Below are 17,367 nucleotides of genomic sequence, written 5' to 3'. Positions count from 1 at the left end.
CTGAGGGGGGGGGGGGGGCACATCGGGGAGCGCCTCGGAGCCTGCAGCTTTCTGGGGTGTAAATGCGGCTCAATTTTAGCCCAAATCGTCAAAATTGTGCCACTCGCCCCGCTGGGGTGCTGGCCCTCCCGAAGGGGTGATCCTGGGGGTCCCGGGAGGTGACCCGAGGCACGGGCGCTGTCCCCAGGGCGCTGATGGCACATTCGCGGCTCGTTGTCCCCCTGCCCTGCCCCGCTGCTGGGGGGGTGGGATGGAGTGGGAGGTGGAGAATGAGTGATAGAGGGTCCTGGGGTACCCGGGGGTCCCAGGGTGTCCAGAATTCCTAGTGGGACCAAGGATCCCCCGCCCCACGGACCCCCCATCCCACGGATCCCCAGAACACCAGGTCTCACCTACCCGTGGATGAAACCCACCGAGGAGGCTCTCCCGTGTTTGTAGGACCCACAAAAATGTTGGGAAACACCCCAAAACTGCAGGGCTGCCTTTTTTAGGATTTAGGGCGTCACAGGAGGGCAAAGTTTTGGGGCACCTGGGGAGCGCTGGGTGGCACAGGACGTTCACCCCCACACGTGCCCTGCTGGGAACCAGCCACCTCCTCACGCCTCGAGGGTTCATCCCGAATAATTTACGGGAAATATGGGCAAAAATAATGCATAAGGCGATAATTCATATTTTTTAGCATCCCGGGACTCACCCAGACCCCCGGACACATTCACACCCCTGCTCCAAGAGCCCCCAAACCAGGGGCGGTGCGGGAAGAAGGGGCAGATGTGAGCTCCCCATTGAGCACGTGGCTGGAAATGTTAATTAAACGCAGGGCAATAAAACATCTGGAGGGCCGGGAGCGGGAAGGGCCAGCCGGCACGGCCCCCCGCAGCTGCCTCCCGCTTTTCCTTGGGAATCTTGGGCAGGGGGGACCGGGGTCACCAGCGATCCCGACCGTACAAAAGCCTTTTCATCGACTATTTCAGGCGCAGCAACTGAAGGAGCTTTGTGGCGCAGAGCGAGGGGCTGCGCGGCCGGGGGGCGGCGGGGGCTGCGGGCCGGGGGTCTGGGGGCTGCTGGAGGTGCCTGGGACTGGGGTTCACGGCCGGGCTGCGGGCGATGGCAGCGGGACGATGCCGCCTCGGGGGTGATGCACTGAGCCCCGCTGGGTGCCACCCCGCCGGCCGTGCGGGAACGAGCCCGCCCTGTACAAAAAAAGGAGGAAAAGGGGTTTTGCATGAGTCTGTCCCATCATGGCAGGATCCTCTCCCAGCGTGGGGAGGGGTGGGCACGTCCCCGGAGCATTCCTGGGGTGGGGGACAGGGGCACTGGGGTGGGATGGGGGCACCCATGGGTGGGATGGGGTACCATAGGTGGGATGGGGGCACAGGGATGGGATGGGGGCACAGGGATGGGATGGGGAAACCCTCGGAGGGATGGGGTACCATGGGTGGGATGGGGGCACCCCGGGAGGGATGGGGGCACCCCGGGAGGGATGGGGGCACCCCGAGACAGATGGGGGACAGAGATGGGAGCACCGAGACGGGAGGGGACACCCTGGGAGGGATGGAGGGACCCAGGGCACGAGGGGGACCCCAGGACAGGGTGGCAGGAACACGGACGGAATGGGGGGACCACGAGTAAGCTGAGAACGCTCAGATGTGTCAGAAGTGTCACCCCGTGTGGGACGGGGAACACGGCTGGGAGGTGACACCCCGCGTGGGACGGGGAGACCCCAACTGGGGCACCCTGGGCCGGGTGGGGGAGCCCCGGGTGGGATGGGGGCGGCACGGACGGGACGGGGGGAGCCCGGACGGGATGGGGGGGCCGCAGAACGTGCGAGGAGCCCCCGGACCGTGCGGGGAGCCCCGGTCGGGATGGGGGGGCCCCGGACCGTGCGGGGAGCCCCGGTGGCGGCGGCACCGAGCGCGGCCGGTGCGGGGCCGGCGCGGGACCCTCGCGGAGCGGAGCGGGCCCGGCGGGGCGGCGCGAGCCCCTGCCCGGCCCCCGGTGTCGGTTTGCATCCCGGCTCCTCCCCGCCCCGCCGCCCCGCGCATTCCCGACCCTCCGGGCGGTGGCGGCGGCGGCGGCGGGGCCCGGCGGGGCCGGGGCGGGACCCCACGATGCCGCAGCTGGAACCCACGGGGGGGGACGACCTGGGGGCCCCCGACGAGCTCATCGCCTTCCAGGACGAGGGCGAGGAGCAGGACAAGGGCGCGGGGCGCGGCTCGGCCCACGGGGACCTGGACGAGCTCAAGTCCTCGCTGGTCAGCGAGACCGAGAACCGGGGGGGCCCCGGCGGCGCGGCCGGCCCCGGCCCCGAGGTGAGGCGGGGGGCGGCGGGGAGCCGGGGGGAGGCGCCCCCCGCCCGGCCCCGCTCCGCTCACCGCCTCTCCCCGCAGGCGGAGCGGCCCCCGCCGCCCCGGGAAAGTTTCCAGAAGCCGCGGGACTCGCTGGCAGAAGGTACCGGACCCCCCCTCCCCGCTGCCCGCCGCATCCCCCGGGAGCCGCCGGCACTTCCCAACTTCTTTGTTTCCGCCCCCGCCGCGGGCGGGACCCCTTGTGTGCCCCCCCCGTGTCCGTGTCCTCCGCTCCTCCCCGCGGTGTCCCCCGGGGCCGGGTCCCCTCCGGGCCGTGTGTGTCCCCCCCGTGTGTGTCCCCCCCGTGTGTGTCCCCACCCCGGTCACCGGCCCCGGGCATGGATCGGTGATCGGTGCCCCCGTGGCTCGGGACGCCCCCGGGGCCGGCTCCGTTCGGGGGGCAGTGACCGGCACCGGGAGCCGCCGCCGCCCCCGGGGCTGCCCCGCGCAGCCGAGACCCCCACAAGAACCGGGGACACCCCAAGGGACCAGGGACACCCCAAAGGGACCTGACCGGGCCCCTCCCGAGCGGGGCTCCCCCAAAAGACCCCCCCAAAGGGGCTTGGGCACCCCCAGAGGGGCGCACCAGCTGCCCCCCAAGTGGGACCCCCTAGACAATCAGGGATACCCTAAAAAATCGAGGAACCCCCCAAATGACTTGGGCCCCCCAGAGGGACCCCCCCCCCACCCTCCGCGAGAACCAAGGACTCCCCCAAAATTCCGTCGGAGACCCCCGGAGGAACCCGCGACCCTCCCCAATGGATTTGGGCATCCCCGAGGGTCCCCCCGTGCCCCCCGCCCGCTGACGCCCCCTCCCTTCTCCCGCAGTGGTCAGACGGCAGCAGGATGGGGCGTTCTTTAAGGGCCCCCCGTACCCCGGGTACCCGTTCCTGATGCTCCCGGAGCTGGGCAGCCCCTACCTCGCCAACGGAGCGCTGTCCCCCGGCGGAGCCCGCACCGTAAGTGCCCCCCGGACCCTCCCCTCACCTTTCGCGGGGGCTCAGAGCCCCCCAAGCCCGTCCTGCAGGACAGCGACCACCTGATGCTAAGAAAAAGAAATTTGGTTTATTTATTTTAGTTTTGGCTCACTTCGCCCCTTTTGGGGGGGAGCTTAGAGGGGGGTGGGGAGTTTGGGGGGGCTTCGCTCCGGGGGACCCGCCCCGAAACCTGACCCTGAGCTGCTGCTTTTCTCATTTAAACGCGTTTTAAAGCCGTTAATGGGCCAACATTGGCCGCGGGGGGAGAAGTGATTAAGCAAATTGAGCGAGAACTGGGGGGGGGGGGGGGGGTGGGCGAGGGGGAGAGACCCCCTCCCCTCAGCAGGGTCCCTCGACCCCCAGACCGTCCCGGGCAGCGTCCCAGAGCGATGTGAGGGATGTGGAGGCGCTTTGGGAACACAAGGTGTTCCTACGGGGCCATCCTGGGGGGAAATCAGAGCCCCCCAGGCGAGGAGGGAATTCTCGGGCCTCCGGGGGTCCCGACCCCTCGGGGAGGGATGCTGACAGTGGGACGCCCTCGCTCCCGGTTATCCAGGTGTATTCCTCGCTCCGGTGATGCTTTTCCACGTTGTTTCTGCGGATTCACAGGGAACTGTGTGGAATTTACACGGGATAACAATGTTTGTGGTGGTTCGGAATCCCGGAACCCCCCTGGTTCCCCTGGAGGGGTTTCCGCATTTTCAGGGTTTTCCTACTTTTGCTTTCCTGGAAGCAACTGGTTGGAGCGGCCGTGAAGTGCAAATCCCGGGATGGGGAGGGCAGATAAGCTAATTATCCCGGCTGGATAAAGGCTGTATTCCCAATTTGTCACTCCTGGGATTAGGAGGTTTTGGGGATGAGGCAGGGCTGACCGCGATGCCAAACACTGGCCGGGAATCCGGGATAATGAGCAGGGATTGGGCTCGGGATCCGTCACAAGCGGCCACTAACGATGATTTAATGAATCCCAGAAAGGGGATTAATTAACAGGGGCTGGGGCGGGTGTCGCCTCCCGGATGTTTCAGGGGGATGGCTGGCCTTGGGAAAGCGCGGATTTGGGCTGAATTCCGACGGAATGGGGCCTCCGGTTAGTGAGGGGTGTGTGGGGATGCTGGGGGCGGCTCGGGGAGTTTTGTGATGCTCTGGATGCCCCGGGAGAGCAGCAGAGCTCTGTGCACAGCACCAGCCCCTCCTGTGAGTGTGGCAGATCAGGGATCCCCCGGATCCCAGATGGGCACAGTGTCCCTGATCCCACGCTGGATCCAGCTGGGCACAGCACCCTGACCCTGGACCAGACCCAGCAAGGCTCAGCATCCTCAGCCAAACAGGACAGAGCATCCTTGGTCCTGCTCTGGACCCATCTGGGCACCGCACCCTGACCCTGAGCATCCTCAGTCAAACAGGAGAGTCAGGACAGAGCATCCTTGGCCCGGGTCTGGATCCATCTTGGCACAGCACCCTGACCCTGACCCAGAGCCAGCAAGGCTCAGCATCCTCAGTCAAACTGGACCCTGCAGGACAGAGCATCCTTGGTCCTGCTCTGGATCCAGCCGGGCACAGCCCCTGTGATTCTGTGCAGCATCCTGGACCCTACACCAGATCCTGCTGGCTCAGCGTGCCTGATCTCCTGTTGGATCCTGTTCCTGATCCCTCCAGGCATCCCTGATTCTGTGCTGAATCCATCTGGACACACATCCTGACCCTGAACCAGACCCAGCAAGGCTCAGCATCCTCAATCAAACAGAAGAAAAGTCAGGACAGAGCATCCTTGGTCCAGGTCTGGATCCAGCTGGGCACAGCATCCTGGATCTGACCCCGCATCCTCGCAGGCTCAGCCTCCTCACTCCACACCTCAGCCTCTGGGAACAGAATCCTCCATGGAGCTGGACACAGCACCTGGACACACCCAGGCACAGCTGGACACGGCACCCTGATCCCTCCTGGATCCATGCAGGCACAGCTGGACGCAGCGTCTGGGTATACCCAGGCACAGCCTCCCAGCCCCGTGCTGGCAGCAGCCCCTGGTGCCCCTGGGTCCAGCCCCACGTCCCCACACGCAGCACGGCCCCGGGGCACCGAGCTCCCAACCCAAGTGCCCTGGATGGGCCTGGACACGCGGAGCTCCGGGGTGGCAGCAGCAGGCACAGCCTGCCCTGGGAACCGCCCTTGCCCTGTTCCCTTCTTGCTTCTGCCCCAGTTTGGAGCTGATCTGCAGGACCCAGCCATCCCAGAGGCCGTGGCACCCACCCAGGTGCCGTGGATGGAAGGGAGAAGAAAGATTTTAGGAGAAGAATCCCAATCCCCAGATAATCTCCGTGGCTGGAGGTGCTCTGAGGAGGAGGCCAGGAAGGTGATGGATGGACCCTGGGGATGGATGAGTCTGCAGGTGCCAGCACTGATCTGACACACCAACAGCTGGAGGGATTGTTTGGAATACTGGGAATTCTGCATTTCTCCACTCCAAAATCTATGGAAATCTGGGAAATATTTAGGAATCTGGTTGCACAGTGCCTTTCCACACTCCAGACCAGAAGTCACATCCCGTGCCAACCCACCAAGCTCCAATGGATGGATGCTGCTGCTCTCCAATCTCTGTGGACTCACTTTGCTCCTGGAGTGCTTCCAGCTGGGATCCTGGAATTTGGGAAGTCTCCGTGGTGCCCAGAATCACTTTCCTGGCAGTTTCTGCCCAGGGAGGATTTTGGGGGCTCTGCTCTGATGGTGAAGGAATTTGTTGGAATCTGACGATGGCATTGTTGGGAGCAGCGTTCCTGCCAATTTTCCTCAATTCCAATCAGGAATTGGGGACCTGTGAGGCAGTGTTTGGCTCCTTGGGATTATTCCCAACAACCCAAGGTGGATGGAGAGGGAATACTCTGGATGTGCACGAGCTGGATGGATGCAAATCCCCATTGCCACATGATGGATCCACTTATTCAGGGTGGTGTGGAGCTGATGGGTTTTACCCCAAACCCAGAATGAGAGTGATCCATACTGGGCAAAACCTCATCCCAGCATCTTCCTCCTGCTCGGGAAGTGGATGGGAACCAGGCACGGAGCAGCGACCATGCACAGGATTGGCACCATTCCCAAGAAAACCAGTTTAACCCCAGGAATTCGAGTCTGGAGGCGAGGATTTAAATAAATCCAAACCTTCCTCAGGCGTGGAATTCCATCCAAACAGCTCTCCCGACGCTGTGCTGGTGTAATTAATGCACCTCGGTGTAATTAATGCGCTGAGGCAGGCTGCGATCCCAAAATAAATGAGGGAAAAATCCATAACCTGGACCTATTCCGGCGTTTTTTGCGCCACTCCTGCGATGAATTCCCGAGGATACAGAGCCCTATCTGTCTCCTAAAGAAAATAGATCCTTAACTGCGCTGCTGCCAAAGAAAACGATTAAAATACGGATTTTTGGCAGGGAGAAGGGCAGCTCCAAAAGCCGGGCGGGTCTCGCTGGCGGTTCTGGCAGAGCCTGGAGGGATTTTGGCGCTGGGATGCGGATGGAGGTGTTGGAATGGGGGGATTTTTCTGGCGTGGGGGCCCGCTCCATGCTCAGCATCCTGGGACCAGTTCCTCCTCCTTCCTGCTGCACTAATTCGGGATTTTCTGCTTTATTTGGGATTTGCCCCCCATCAGCGCCGCCCTCCTTCTCCACCTGGTAAATATTAAGGGAAAACCCTGTTTTTTCCCCACTCTTTGGCTTGTCCTCGCTGCTGTGCGCAGCTGCTGGGCTGATCCGGCGCCGAGCCCTCCCCGTGCCTCAGTTTCCCTCTCGCGGACTCCGCAGAGCTGCCGCACACAATGGCCCCTTTATCCCGCTCCTTAATTATGCTCTTCGGCTAATTACCCCTTGGGCGGGGCTTGCAGACCTCCGGGAGGTTCCCACCCCCCGAACCTCCCTCCTCCCTCCTTTTCTAACACGATTCCCAAATTAAAGCGATGAAGTAAGCGCTCGGGGCGCCTCTGCTCGGCCCTGGGATTGTTCCGGGACTGAGGCGCATTCATCATCCTTCTGGAATTCCCAGCAGCTGCTTTTCATTAGTTTTCCTTCCTTCGAGTCGCGGGCGGGGAAGAGGAACCCGGGGGAAGTGCCCGGTGCATCCTGGACGGAGGAAGAGGAGGGATGAGGGAAGAAGGGGTTGGAACCGGGAGCGGTCGTGCTGTGTTTTCCTCTCTGGGAGTTTGGGGAAAGGGCATGAGGAGGAGGGGAAGGGCTGATGTGCCCCTTCTCGGTTTGCCTCTTTCCTGGTGGTGTTTTTGGCAAGGATTTCACCTTGTGTTCAGCCTGGGGATCCTGGGGATATTGGGGATCCCTGAGGATCTTGGGGATCCTGGGAATATTGGGGATCTTGAGAGTCCCTGGGGATGCTAGGGATGCTGGTGAGGGCTTGGCAGAGGGCAGGGGAGGGGCAGGACTGGATCTGGCTGTGCTGGTGCCATCCCCAGCTCCAGGAGGCTCTGGAAGCTCTGGGGCAGGGATCTGGCTGTGCTGGTGCCGTGCCCAGCTCCAGGATGGTCTGGGACAGGGATCTGGCTGTGCTGGTGCCATCCCCAGCTCCAGGATGCTCTGGGGCAGGGATCTGGCTGTGCTGGTGCCGTGCCCAGCTCCAGGATGCTCTGGGGCAGGGATCTGGCTGTGCTGGTGCCATCCCCAGCTCCAGGATGCTCTGGGGCAGGGATCTGGCTGTGCTGGTGCCATCCCCAGCTCCAGGATGCTCTGGGACAGGGATCTGGCTGTGCTGGTGCCATGCCCAGCTCCAGGATGGTCTGGGACAGGGATCTGGCTGTGCTGGTGCCATCCCCAGCTCCAGGATGCTCTGGGGCAGGGATCTGGCTGTGCTGGTGCCATGCCCAGCTCCAGGAGGCTCTGGGACAGGGATCTGGCTGTGCTGGTGCCGTGCCCAGCTCCAGGATGGTCTGGGACAGGGATCTGGCTGTGCTGGTGCCATCCCCAGCTCCAGGAGGCTCTGGATGCTCTGGGACAGGGATCTGGCTGTGCTGGAGCTTTGGCTGAGCCTGCTGCTCCTGCTGGGGTCCCCCAGAGGATGCAGGCCATGAATGGATCCATTGGGGGAGCTGCAGACAAAAGCCTGGGCCAGCAGCGGGCTCTGGGGCCACTGGCTGTGGGGACGGGGAGCAGGGGCTGCGAGTTGGGGTCCCCTGTGGGTGGGGGAGGCTCTGGGCACCCATGGGTGGACCCAGGACCACCCTGGGCTGTGCCCACTGCAGTGCTGCAGCCTCATCCACAGCATCCATCCCATCCCATGGATCCCATCCCATGGATCCCATCCCACCCCATCCCACCTTCCTCTGGGCCCCAGCTCTCCCTCAGATGCCACCCAGGGTGTGGATGTGGGATCTGTGGATGGGGATCAGGTAGCACCAGTGCCACCTCTCCAAGCTCATCCCACATTGAGTTGTTTTTGTTTTTAACTTATTTTTCATCTCCCAGCCCCGTTGGCATTTCCCATCCGGTGCCTGTGTTATGGGAACGGACAAACAGCTGCTGTTGGGGGGTCACAAACCCTCATCCCCACCCCAAAATCCCCGTCCCCAGCTGGGACACCCTTTGCATGGCTGCTGTCACCCAAAAAATCCCAAAAGAGAGCGTGGAGATGTCTCCTGCATCAACCCTGAAACCCTTAGAAACCCTAAATCCCGATGGAACAATAACTCTTATTTTGGGGGATTTTTGGGATTCTCCCTGGGATGTGGGGGTGCAGGAGACCCTCCCAGGAGTCCCCTGGCTGGGATTTGTCATGCTGGTGCTCATGGGCAACATCTGGAGGAGATTATGGGTCTGGGAAGCGGATGGATGGATGGCGGGGGTGGGGGAGAGATTTATGTCTGCCTGCCTGGGCTGTAAATCCAGCTGTAATTGGGATTTCTGCCTCCCCAGCCATCCCGGGGACTGCAGCAGCTGTGGGGCCGGGATGCTGCTGGCTTTGCTGCCTGTTTGTTGGCACTGGGGGGCTTTGTTGGGGTGTGAAGGACGCCCCGTCCTGCCTCAGGAGGGTGACAGGCCAGGTCCCCGTTTCCCCTCTCCTTTTGCCCTTTCCCCTCTCTTTTTTGCCCATTTTGGGGCTTCCCCCAGTCCCCACTGGTGCCATCCCCATCGCAGCATCCCTGCCTGCAGCCCCAGACCCTTCTGCCAGGGCAGATTTGGGGGTTTTTTCCCCACCTTCTTATGCCCAAACACAAAGTTTTGGAGGAACTGGAGGATGCATCGAGCCCAGCATCCCCATTTCTCTCCAAAATCCCATTCCCTGTCACTCCTGGAGCCAAATTTGGGTGGTTTTTTTTTCCGGAACAATCCACTGACACTGGGATCGGGACAGACAGACAGGAGGGGCTGGAACCAGGACAGAGGGACAGGACAGAGGGACAGGAGGGGCTGGGACACACAGCTGGGTGATGGAACCCTGGGCAGGAGGGTGACAAACCCCTCTGGGACACGGGCACATGGAGCTGCCAGGACCTGCAGCTATGGGTGGGACACACCAGGACCCACCGGGGCTCTCCCCCTGCCCAGGGCAGCAGCACAGCTGGGCTGGAGCCTGTGCAGAGCAGGAGGAGTGGGAATCCTCTGGTGAACGCCCCCAGCTGCACACCAGGGCATCCCCGGCCCCTTCCCCTGGGTCTGGGGGCTCCCGGGGGGCTGGGCTCCAGCAGGGAAGGGGTTACCCCTGCTTTTAATTGGCTGCTAACGAGCACCCAGAGCTGGCTCTAATCTCTCTGGAATGTGACCGATTTTCGACTATTTTCTCTTTTTTTTTTTTTTTTTTTTTTTTTGCTGCTGTTTCCCAGCTCGGTCCCCGTTGTGGGACAGTGGGGGGACAGTGGGGGCTGTGTCCCAGCTGGAGCCAGGGGATGGGGAGGAAGAGGAGGGGAAGGGGAGGGAGTGGGGGTCATTTTGTCATTTTCCCACATCACCACTGAACCGTTCAGCAGCTCCCCCCTCTTTGTACATTTTGAGAGTCCCCCCTGTTCCTCCCTCTCCCTTCCCCAGGCTCCCAAAATGAGAATTCAGCCCTTTATCCCCAAAACTTCCCCCAGTGCTGTCCCTTGGCATCTCCTCTGCTCACAGGGCAGCCCAGAAAGCCCCTCGGGGTGGGGAGGGGGCCGGCTGGGGCTGGGGGGGCTCAGGGACCCCTCGGCTTTGGGGCTGTGCCGTGCCAGGGGGCCCTGGGTGGGGGTCCTGGAAGGGTTAACGCTGGGTTTGGGTTCCAGCTGCCCCGGCTCAGGGCTCAGGCAGGTTTGTGTTTGGGGAAATTCCTGCAGCAGCTGCTGCCGCCACGTTCCCACATTCCCACATTCTGCAGCCCTGGCATCTCCAGGGACCCTCCCTCTGGTGCCTCGGGCCCCCCAAACACGCACTGAGCCCCTTTTTGGGGTGCCAGGCAGACATCCCAGTGTCACAGCAGGCTCCTAACCCAGACTGGGAGAAAAACCCCGAAACCCCTCTGCCCGTGGGCTGGGGGGTCCTTGGCTGGCTGTGCAGGCCAGGCCGGGGGATATTTTGGGGTCAGAGGGTTGTTTCTGAGCTGGGGAGGATTTGGGGACTGGGGGGAGGTTTTGGGGCTGGGGAATATTTTGGGGATGGGGTTATTTTGGAGGGCTGTGGGAACGTTTTGGGGCTGACTGGGATGTTGGGGGGGTTTGGGGCTGGGGGTGTTTTGGGGCCAGGGCTGGGTTGGTTTTGGGATTTTTGGTTTTTGGGGCCCAGGGGCTGCGTGGGGGTCCCTGCAGGGCAGTGTCCATCCCTCCCACAGTACCTGCAGATGAAGTGGCCGCTGCTGGACGTGCCGGCCGGGGCCACGCTCAAGGACAGGAGCTCGCCCTCGCCCGCCCACCTGGTGAGAGACAGGGGGCAGCCCCCAGACCCCTGGGGGGGGCGTTCACAGCATCCCCATGGTCCTCTCCCATTCCATGGGGGGGATTCGGGGGTGGTTTGGGCTGGGGAGGGGCCTTAAAGAGCCAAGGGGGCAGGGACACCCTCAGTGGGGCAGGGACACCTCCATTGGGGCAGGGACACCTTCCCTGGGGCCGCTCCCGTGGGCTGAGCCCTGCCCTGCCCTCTCTCCCCGCAGTCCAACAAGGTGCCCGTGGTGCAGCACGCCCATCACATGCACCCCCTGACGCCGCTCATCACCTACAGCAGCGAGCCCTTCCCGCCCGGCTCGCCCCCTGGGCACCTGAGCCCCGACATCGACCCCAAAACGGGTGAGGAGCGGGGCTGGGGGGGCACCTGGGGGACACCTGGGGGTGAGTGGGGCTGGGGGACACCTGGGGGACACCTGGGGGACACCTGGGGGTGAGCGGGGCTGGGGGACACCTGGGGGACACCTGGGGGACACCTGGGGGTGAGCGGGGCTGGGGGACACCTGAGGGTGAGCGGGGCTGGGGGGCACCTGGGGGACATCTGGGGGTGAGTGGGGCTGGGGAACACATCTAGAGGGGGCTCTGGGGTGCTCAAAGGGGGGATCTGGGGTGCCCAAAGGAAGGTGCTGGGGGGCACGGGGGGCTCAGGGGGATCTGGGGTGCTCACAGGGGGGATCTGGGGGGATTTGGGGTGCTCAGTGGGATCTGGGGTGCTCATGGAAGTGTTTTGGGGGGCACAGGGTGCTCGGTGGGATCTGTGCTGCTCTGGGGTATCTGTGGTGCTCACGGAAGGTGCTGGGGGGCACGGGGGGCTCCTTGTCTGCTCTGACCCCCCCTCTGCCCTCACAGGGATCCCACGGCCGCCGCACCCCCCCGAGCTGCCCCCCTACTACCCCCTGTCCCCCGGGGCCGTGGGGCAGCTGCCACCCCCGCTGGGCTGGCTCGTGCCACAGTAAGGACGGGGGGCTTTGGGGTTGGGGGTGCTGGGAGGGGGCTGGCTGTGCTTGGGGCAGAATCTGGGGTCCTGTCGGGCTGGGAAGAGAGGGACTCCGTGCTGCTGGAAAATTTGGGGATCCTGCAGATGGACAGAGCAGCCCAAGGGTGCTCATGAAGTGGAAAAGGACTTTTTTTTCCCCAAAGAATTCGTGTTTTTGTAGGCAAGGACAGCCCGTGTACTCCATCCCTGCCGGGGGCTTCCGGCACCCCTACCCTGCCCTGGCCATGAACGCCTCTATGTCCAGGTGGGGCTGGGTCTGTGGGGTGGATTTGGGGTCTGTGGGGCCGATTTGGGGTCTCTGGGGTCTCTCATGAATGCCTCCATGTCCAGGTGGGGCTGGGTTTATGGGGCGGATTTGAGGTTTCTAGGGTGGATTGGGGTTCCAGCACGGATTTGGGGTTTCCAGTGTGAATTTTGGGTTCTGTCACGTTCTCGGGGTTCCCGGCTGGGCTGGGGCAGGCGCTCTCTGAACCCAGGCGGTGCTGGGGGGTCTCTGGCCGCCTGTCCCACCCCTGCTGTCTGTCCCCCCCTCTGCAGTTTGATGTCCAGCCGCTTCTCGCCGCACGTGGTGCCGCCCCCCGCGCACGGGCTGCACCCCTCGGGCATCCCCCACCCCACCATCGTCTCCCCCATCGTCAAGCAGGAGCCCCCCCAGCCCAGCTCCAGCCCCGCCGGCACCTCGTGAGTGGGGACAGGGGGGACAGGGTGTGCTCCTGGGGGTCCTCACCCGGGCTGGTGCTCACAGGGGTCCCAAAATGAGCAAAGAGAATCTTGACTCCGTGTTTCAGACGGCTGGTTTATTATTTTGTGATGTATATTATGTTAAAATGATATAATATATAATATATTGAAATTTAAATTTAAAGATTAAAATTTAAAATTAAAAAAATAATTTAAAAATTAAATTTAAAAATTAAACAATTAAATTTAAGTATTACAAATTTACATTTTAAAATTTATATTTTAATTTTAAAATTAAATTTTAATTAAATATATTAAAATTATATATTGTACTATATTATATTATATATATATTATATATTATATATTATATAATATATATTATATATATTATATATATTATATATTATATATTATGTGTTATGTAGCATTAATTATATATTAATATACTATAGTATATTAATGTATTACAATATACTATATTGTATAACATAGTATATATATCGATATATTATAATCCCATATATTAATATAATAACATAATATATAAATGATATATTGATGTATTAAAATGATATACTAAAAGTATACTAAAAGAATAGAAGTAAGGGTTTAATCAGAAAGCTATCAAAAAATAGAAAGAAATGATAATAAAAGAATAGAAAGGAATGATAATGCAATCTTGTGACTGATGAGGGAGTCCGAGCCAGCTGACTGTGATTGGCCATTAATCAGAAACAACCCCATGAGACCAGTCACAGATGCACCTGTTGCATTCCACAGCAGCAGATAATCAATGTTTACATTCCGTTTCTGAGACCTCTCAGCCTCTCAGGAGAAAAAATCCGAAGGAAAGGATTTTCCATAAAATGCGTCCATGATTTTTCATAAAGTAAGTCCTGACCCTCCTGTCCCGCTCCTCCCACGGCAGGAAATCCCCCGTGGCCGTGAAGAAGGAGGAGGAGAAGAAGCCGCACATCAAGAAGCCTCTGAACGCCTTCATGCTGTACATGAAGGAGATGAGGGCCAAGGTGGTGGCCGAGTGCACGCTGAAGGAGAGCGCGGCCATCAACCAGATCCTGGGACGGAGGGTACGGAGTAGGGACCCCAGGGACCCTTTGGGGGGTTAGGGCCCACCTGGGCACTGCCCCAGGGACCTTGCAGCCCCCACACCTGGGCACTGCCAGCCCAGGAGCCCCAGGGAGCTCCTGGTGACCTGGGATGGGGTGGACAGCAGGTGCTTGGGGTCAGCACTGTGGATTTGGGGATTCCAGCCACCTTTGGGGTCCCCAGCGTGGATCTGGGTGTTCCTGGAGCAGCTCTGGGATTCCCAGTGTGGGTTTGGGGGTTCCCAGCCTGGTTTTGGGGTCCCCAGGGTGGCTCTGGGGGCCCTGGGGCAGTTCTGGTGTCCCCATCGTGCTGTCCCCGCAGTGGCACTCGCTGTCCCGGGAGGAGCAGGCCAAGTACTACGAGCTGGCGCGGAAGGAGCGGCAGCTGCACTCGCAGCTCTACCCGACCTGGTCAGCAAGGGACAACTACGTACGTGTGACCCCCCCCTCCATGGGGACCCCAGCCCCTTCCTGGGGTTTGTCTGTGCTGGGAGGGGACTGGCTGGGCTGGGGGCAGAGTTTGGGGTGCTGGGAGAGGGCTGGCTGTGCTTGGGGCAGAATTCAGGCTGCTGGGGCAGCGTGTGACGGTTTCAGTCCCCTCCATGTGCTCTCCCATCCACATTTCCCACCCCAGCACCCCCATGGCGGCCGGGAGCCGCGGGAGGAGCTGAAACTCTCTCGTTCAGGGCAAGAAGAAGAAGCGGAAGCGCGAGAAGCTGGCCCAGCAGCAACAACAGCAGCAGCAGCAGCAGGGCCCCGATGCCGACGGTGAGTGCCCCTCACGCTGTCCCTGTCGCCTCACACTCCCCGCACCCCTCACGCCATCCCTGTCCCCTCAGGCCCCCTGTGCCCCTCACGCTGTCCCTGTCCCCGCAGGCTCGCTGCCCGCCCGGAGCAAGAAGCCCTGCGTGGTGCCCTTCCTGCCCGAGAAGCCGTGCCCCAGCCCGGCCTCGTCGCACGGCTCCATGCTGGACTCCCCGGCCACGCCGTCGGCCGCCCTGGCCTCGCCGGCCGCGCCGGCCGCCACGCACTCGGAGCAGGCCCAGCCGCTCTCGCTCACCACCAAGCCCGAGGCCCGGGCCCAGCTCAGCAAATCCTCCTCTTCCTCCTCCTCCTCCTCCTCCTCGCTGCTCTCCAGGCCCGTCCCCTTCGCCTCGGGGGCCCCCTCGGCCCTGCTGGCCTCCCCTCCCGGCGCCATGCCGGCCGCCCTGGCCGCGCTGCAGACGCAGCCGCTGTCCCTGGTCACCAAACCCGCTGACTGAGGGACCAACCTCCCCTCCTGTCCTTCCCCACCCCGTCCCCTCCCCGCTGTACATTGCAGAAGCCACAATCAAGATTAGAACGCAGCCAAAACCGTTATTGGTCAATATTTGACCTTTCTGAACTCTTTGGGGAGCAGGCTCTGGAGGGAAGGGGCTTTCTGCTCAGAGCTGCTGCCAGCGGTCAACCTAAAGACTGTTTTTATTAAAAAAAAAGGAGAAAACAAAAAAAAAAAGATAAAAAAATGATGGAATAGACCCTCCAGAAGGTGCCGCCGAGGGGGATCTCTGAGGGAGGAACTGATGCCCGTCGCTGCCGCGGGGCCCGGGGATGGACCCTCACGGTGGTGCCAGCCCCAGACTCGGCAGGCGTGGGCTGGAACTGGCTCTCCATCCCGGATCCAGGGGCAGGAACGCCTCCAGCTGCTCCCAAACCCTGCTCCGTGCCCTGGCACGGGGCTGGTGCTGCCCCGTCGGTGCTGCTCCTGCCCGCTGCGCTCCTGCTGCGCTGGGCAGGGCCTGGGGCTGAGCCCCGGGAGGGGTTGTGTTTTTATCACCTCAAAAAATCCTGTTATTTTTCACAAAAGGAAATAAAAACTGCAGCTGCAGCCGGCGGTGTGAGTGTGGTCTGTGTGGGGAGCGCTCACCTCTTTTCCTCTGCCAGTGTTCCTGGAAAACACCTCGGGATGGAATTCCTGCTCCCGAGCTCCAGCATCCCTGAACAGCTGTGGCCATGGGCTCAGGGGGATTTTGGGGTGCCACCAACAGGGTACAGCTTGCTAGAGTCACCCAGGCATCAGGACAGGGGAAATTGGGTGAAACAGTGCCTGAGAAACCGGGGACTGGGAGTTACTGGTGTGTACTGGGTGCTCTGGCGCCGCTTCTTCCTAACCAGGCATGAAAAACAACCAACAGAAAACCAACTCAATGGAATTTCAGCCCATTTGGGGTCCTCAGTCAGCTCCATACCTGGGTGTATCAGGACTCTTCCTCTCCTTGTATTTCAGCAGGAAAAAACCTCAATTTTCCCCCCAGAACTCACTATTTTGTCTCTGTTGCAGAGTGACCTGGAGCTGCACCTGCCTGGAGTTAATTTATGAGGAGGATCTGTCTGTGTTTTCCAGATGTGAGAGGTGCTGGCATCCATATCTGCAGCAGGAAACACCTGGATTGGAGGATTTTCATACCAGAGCTGGGCAGAACTCCAAAAACCCCCACCTGAACCGGGCCCCAGCTATGGACACTGACCTGAGCCCTGGGGACACACCTGGGGCCAGCTCCAAAACCCTGTGGAAGCTCCAGCAGGAGCGCGGCTGCTCTGTCCAGCCCAGGACCATCATGTGGGCAGCTGGAACCGCCAGCTTGGAGCCTCCCAGAGCTGCCAGAGCCAAGATCTGGGAGGTGCTTCCATTATTTAAATTTCCAAATTATTTAAATTTCTCGCTTTCAGAGAGGAAAACCTGTGTGAATTCTGGCCTGTAGCTGGGGAGGAGCAGCCACGTGTCACACAGCTGGGGCTGAGGGGATTAGGGTGCACCCAGAGCGTGCGTGGCCATTGCCTGAAAAGAGCCAAAATTGAGCTTTTTTGAGAGAAACCATTCCAAAGAAAGTGATTTTTGGTGAGGAGGACGCCCGGCCCCGCTCTCCCCAGCACCAGGAGCAGGCTGTGCACAAGCAGCCCCTTGGATTGGATTTCATGGGGCATTAGAGGCATGGAGAGAGCCCTGTCACAGGGATTAAACCCCAGCCAGAGCCAGACAGCCCCAGACAGATGTTGGGCTTCAGCAGGAGAATATTCCTTTGTTTGACTCAGAGCTTTCCCATAGGGACAGGGAACATCTGTTCCACTGCCTGGTGCTGCTCTGGGGCTGGGGTGAGCCCTGCCAGGGGCTGTTGGTGCCCAGGCCCTGCTCTGGGCAGGAGGTGACACAGGGGAGCAGTGCTGTGCACAGAAATTGGGTCCTTTTTGGGTTTTATTGTCCTCTGGAGTGCTCCCACAGGAGCTGTGTCTGCCCACAGGTGTGAAAATGCAGGATTCGGGGTGGCTGTGCACAGAAATTGGGTCCTTTTTGGGTTTTATTGTCCTCTGGAGTGCCCCCACAGGAGCTGTGTCT

At 60.9% G+C, this 17,367-nt stretch overlaps 1 protein-coding gene across 1 annotated transcript; it reads left to right on the top strand.

The window, feature by feature from the left end:
- The first annotated feature begins 2,093 nt into the window (after positions 1–2,093).
- TCF7L1 (transcription factor 7 like 1) lies at positions 2,094–15,850 on the top strand. Its single transcript, XM_063175449.1, has 12 exons — positions 2,094–2,309; positions 2,388–2,448; positions 3,174–3,304; positions 11,099–11,182; positions 11,417–11,549; positions 12,057–12,159; positions 12,365–12,448; positions 12,742–12,885; positions 13,817–13,976; positions 14,317–14,424; positions 14,681–14,762; positions 14,871–15,850. Exons 1-12 carry the CDS (start codon positions 2,109–2,111, stop codon positions 15,254–15,256), a joined length of 1,677 nt encoding a protein of 558 aa, XP_063031519.1. The 5' UTR covers positions 2,094–2,108; the 3' UTR covers positions 15,257–15,850.
- Positions 15,851–17,367: the final 1,517 nt, after the last annotated feature.

This window comes from Melospiza melodia, chromosome 23 (genome assembly GCF_035770615.1).
Source record: "Melospiza melodia melodia isolate bMelMel2 chromosome 23, bMelMel2.pri, whole genome shotgun sequence".
NCBI lineage: Eukaryota > Metazoa > Chordata > Aves > Passeriformes > Passerellidae > Melospiza > Melospiza melodia.
This window is presented reverse-complemented; position numbering and strand designations above follow the sequence as displayed.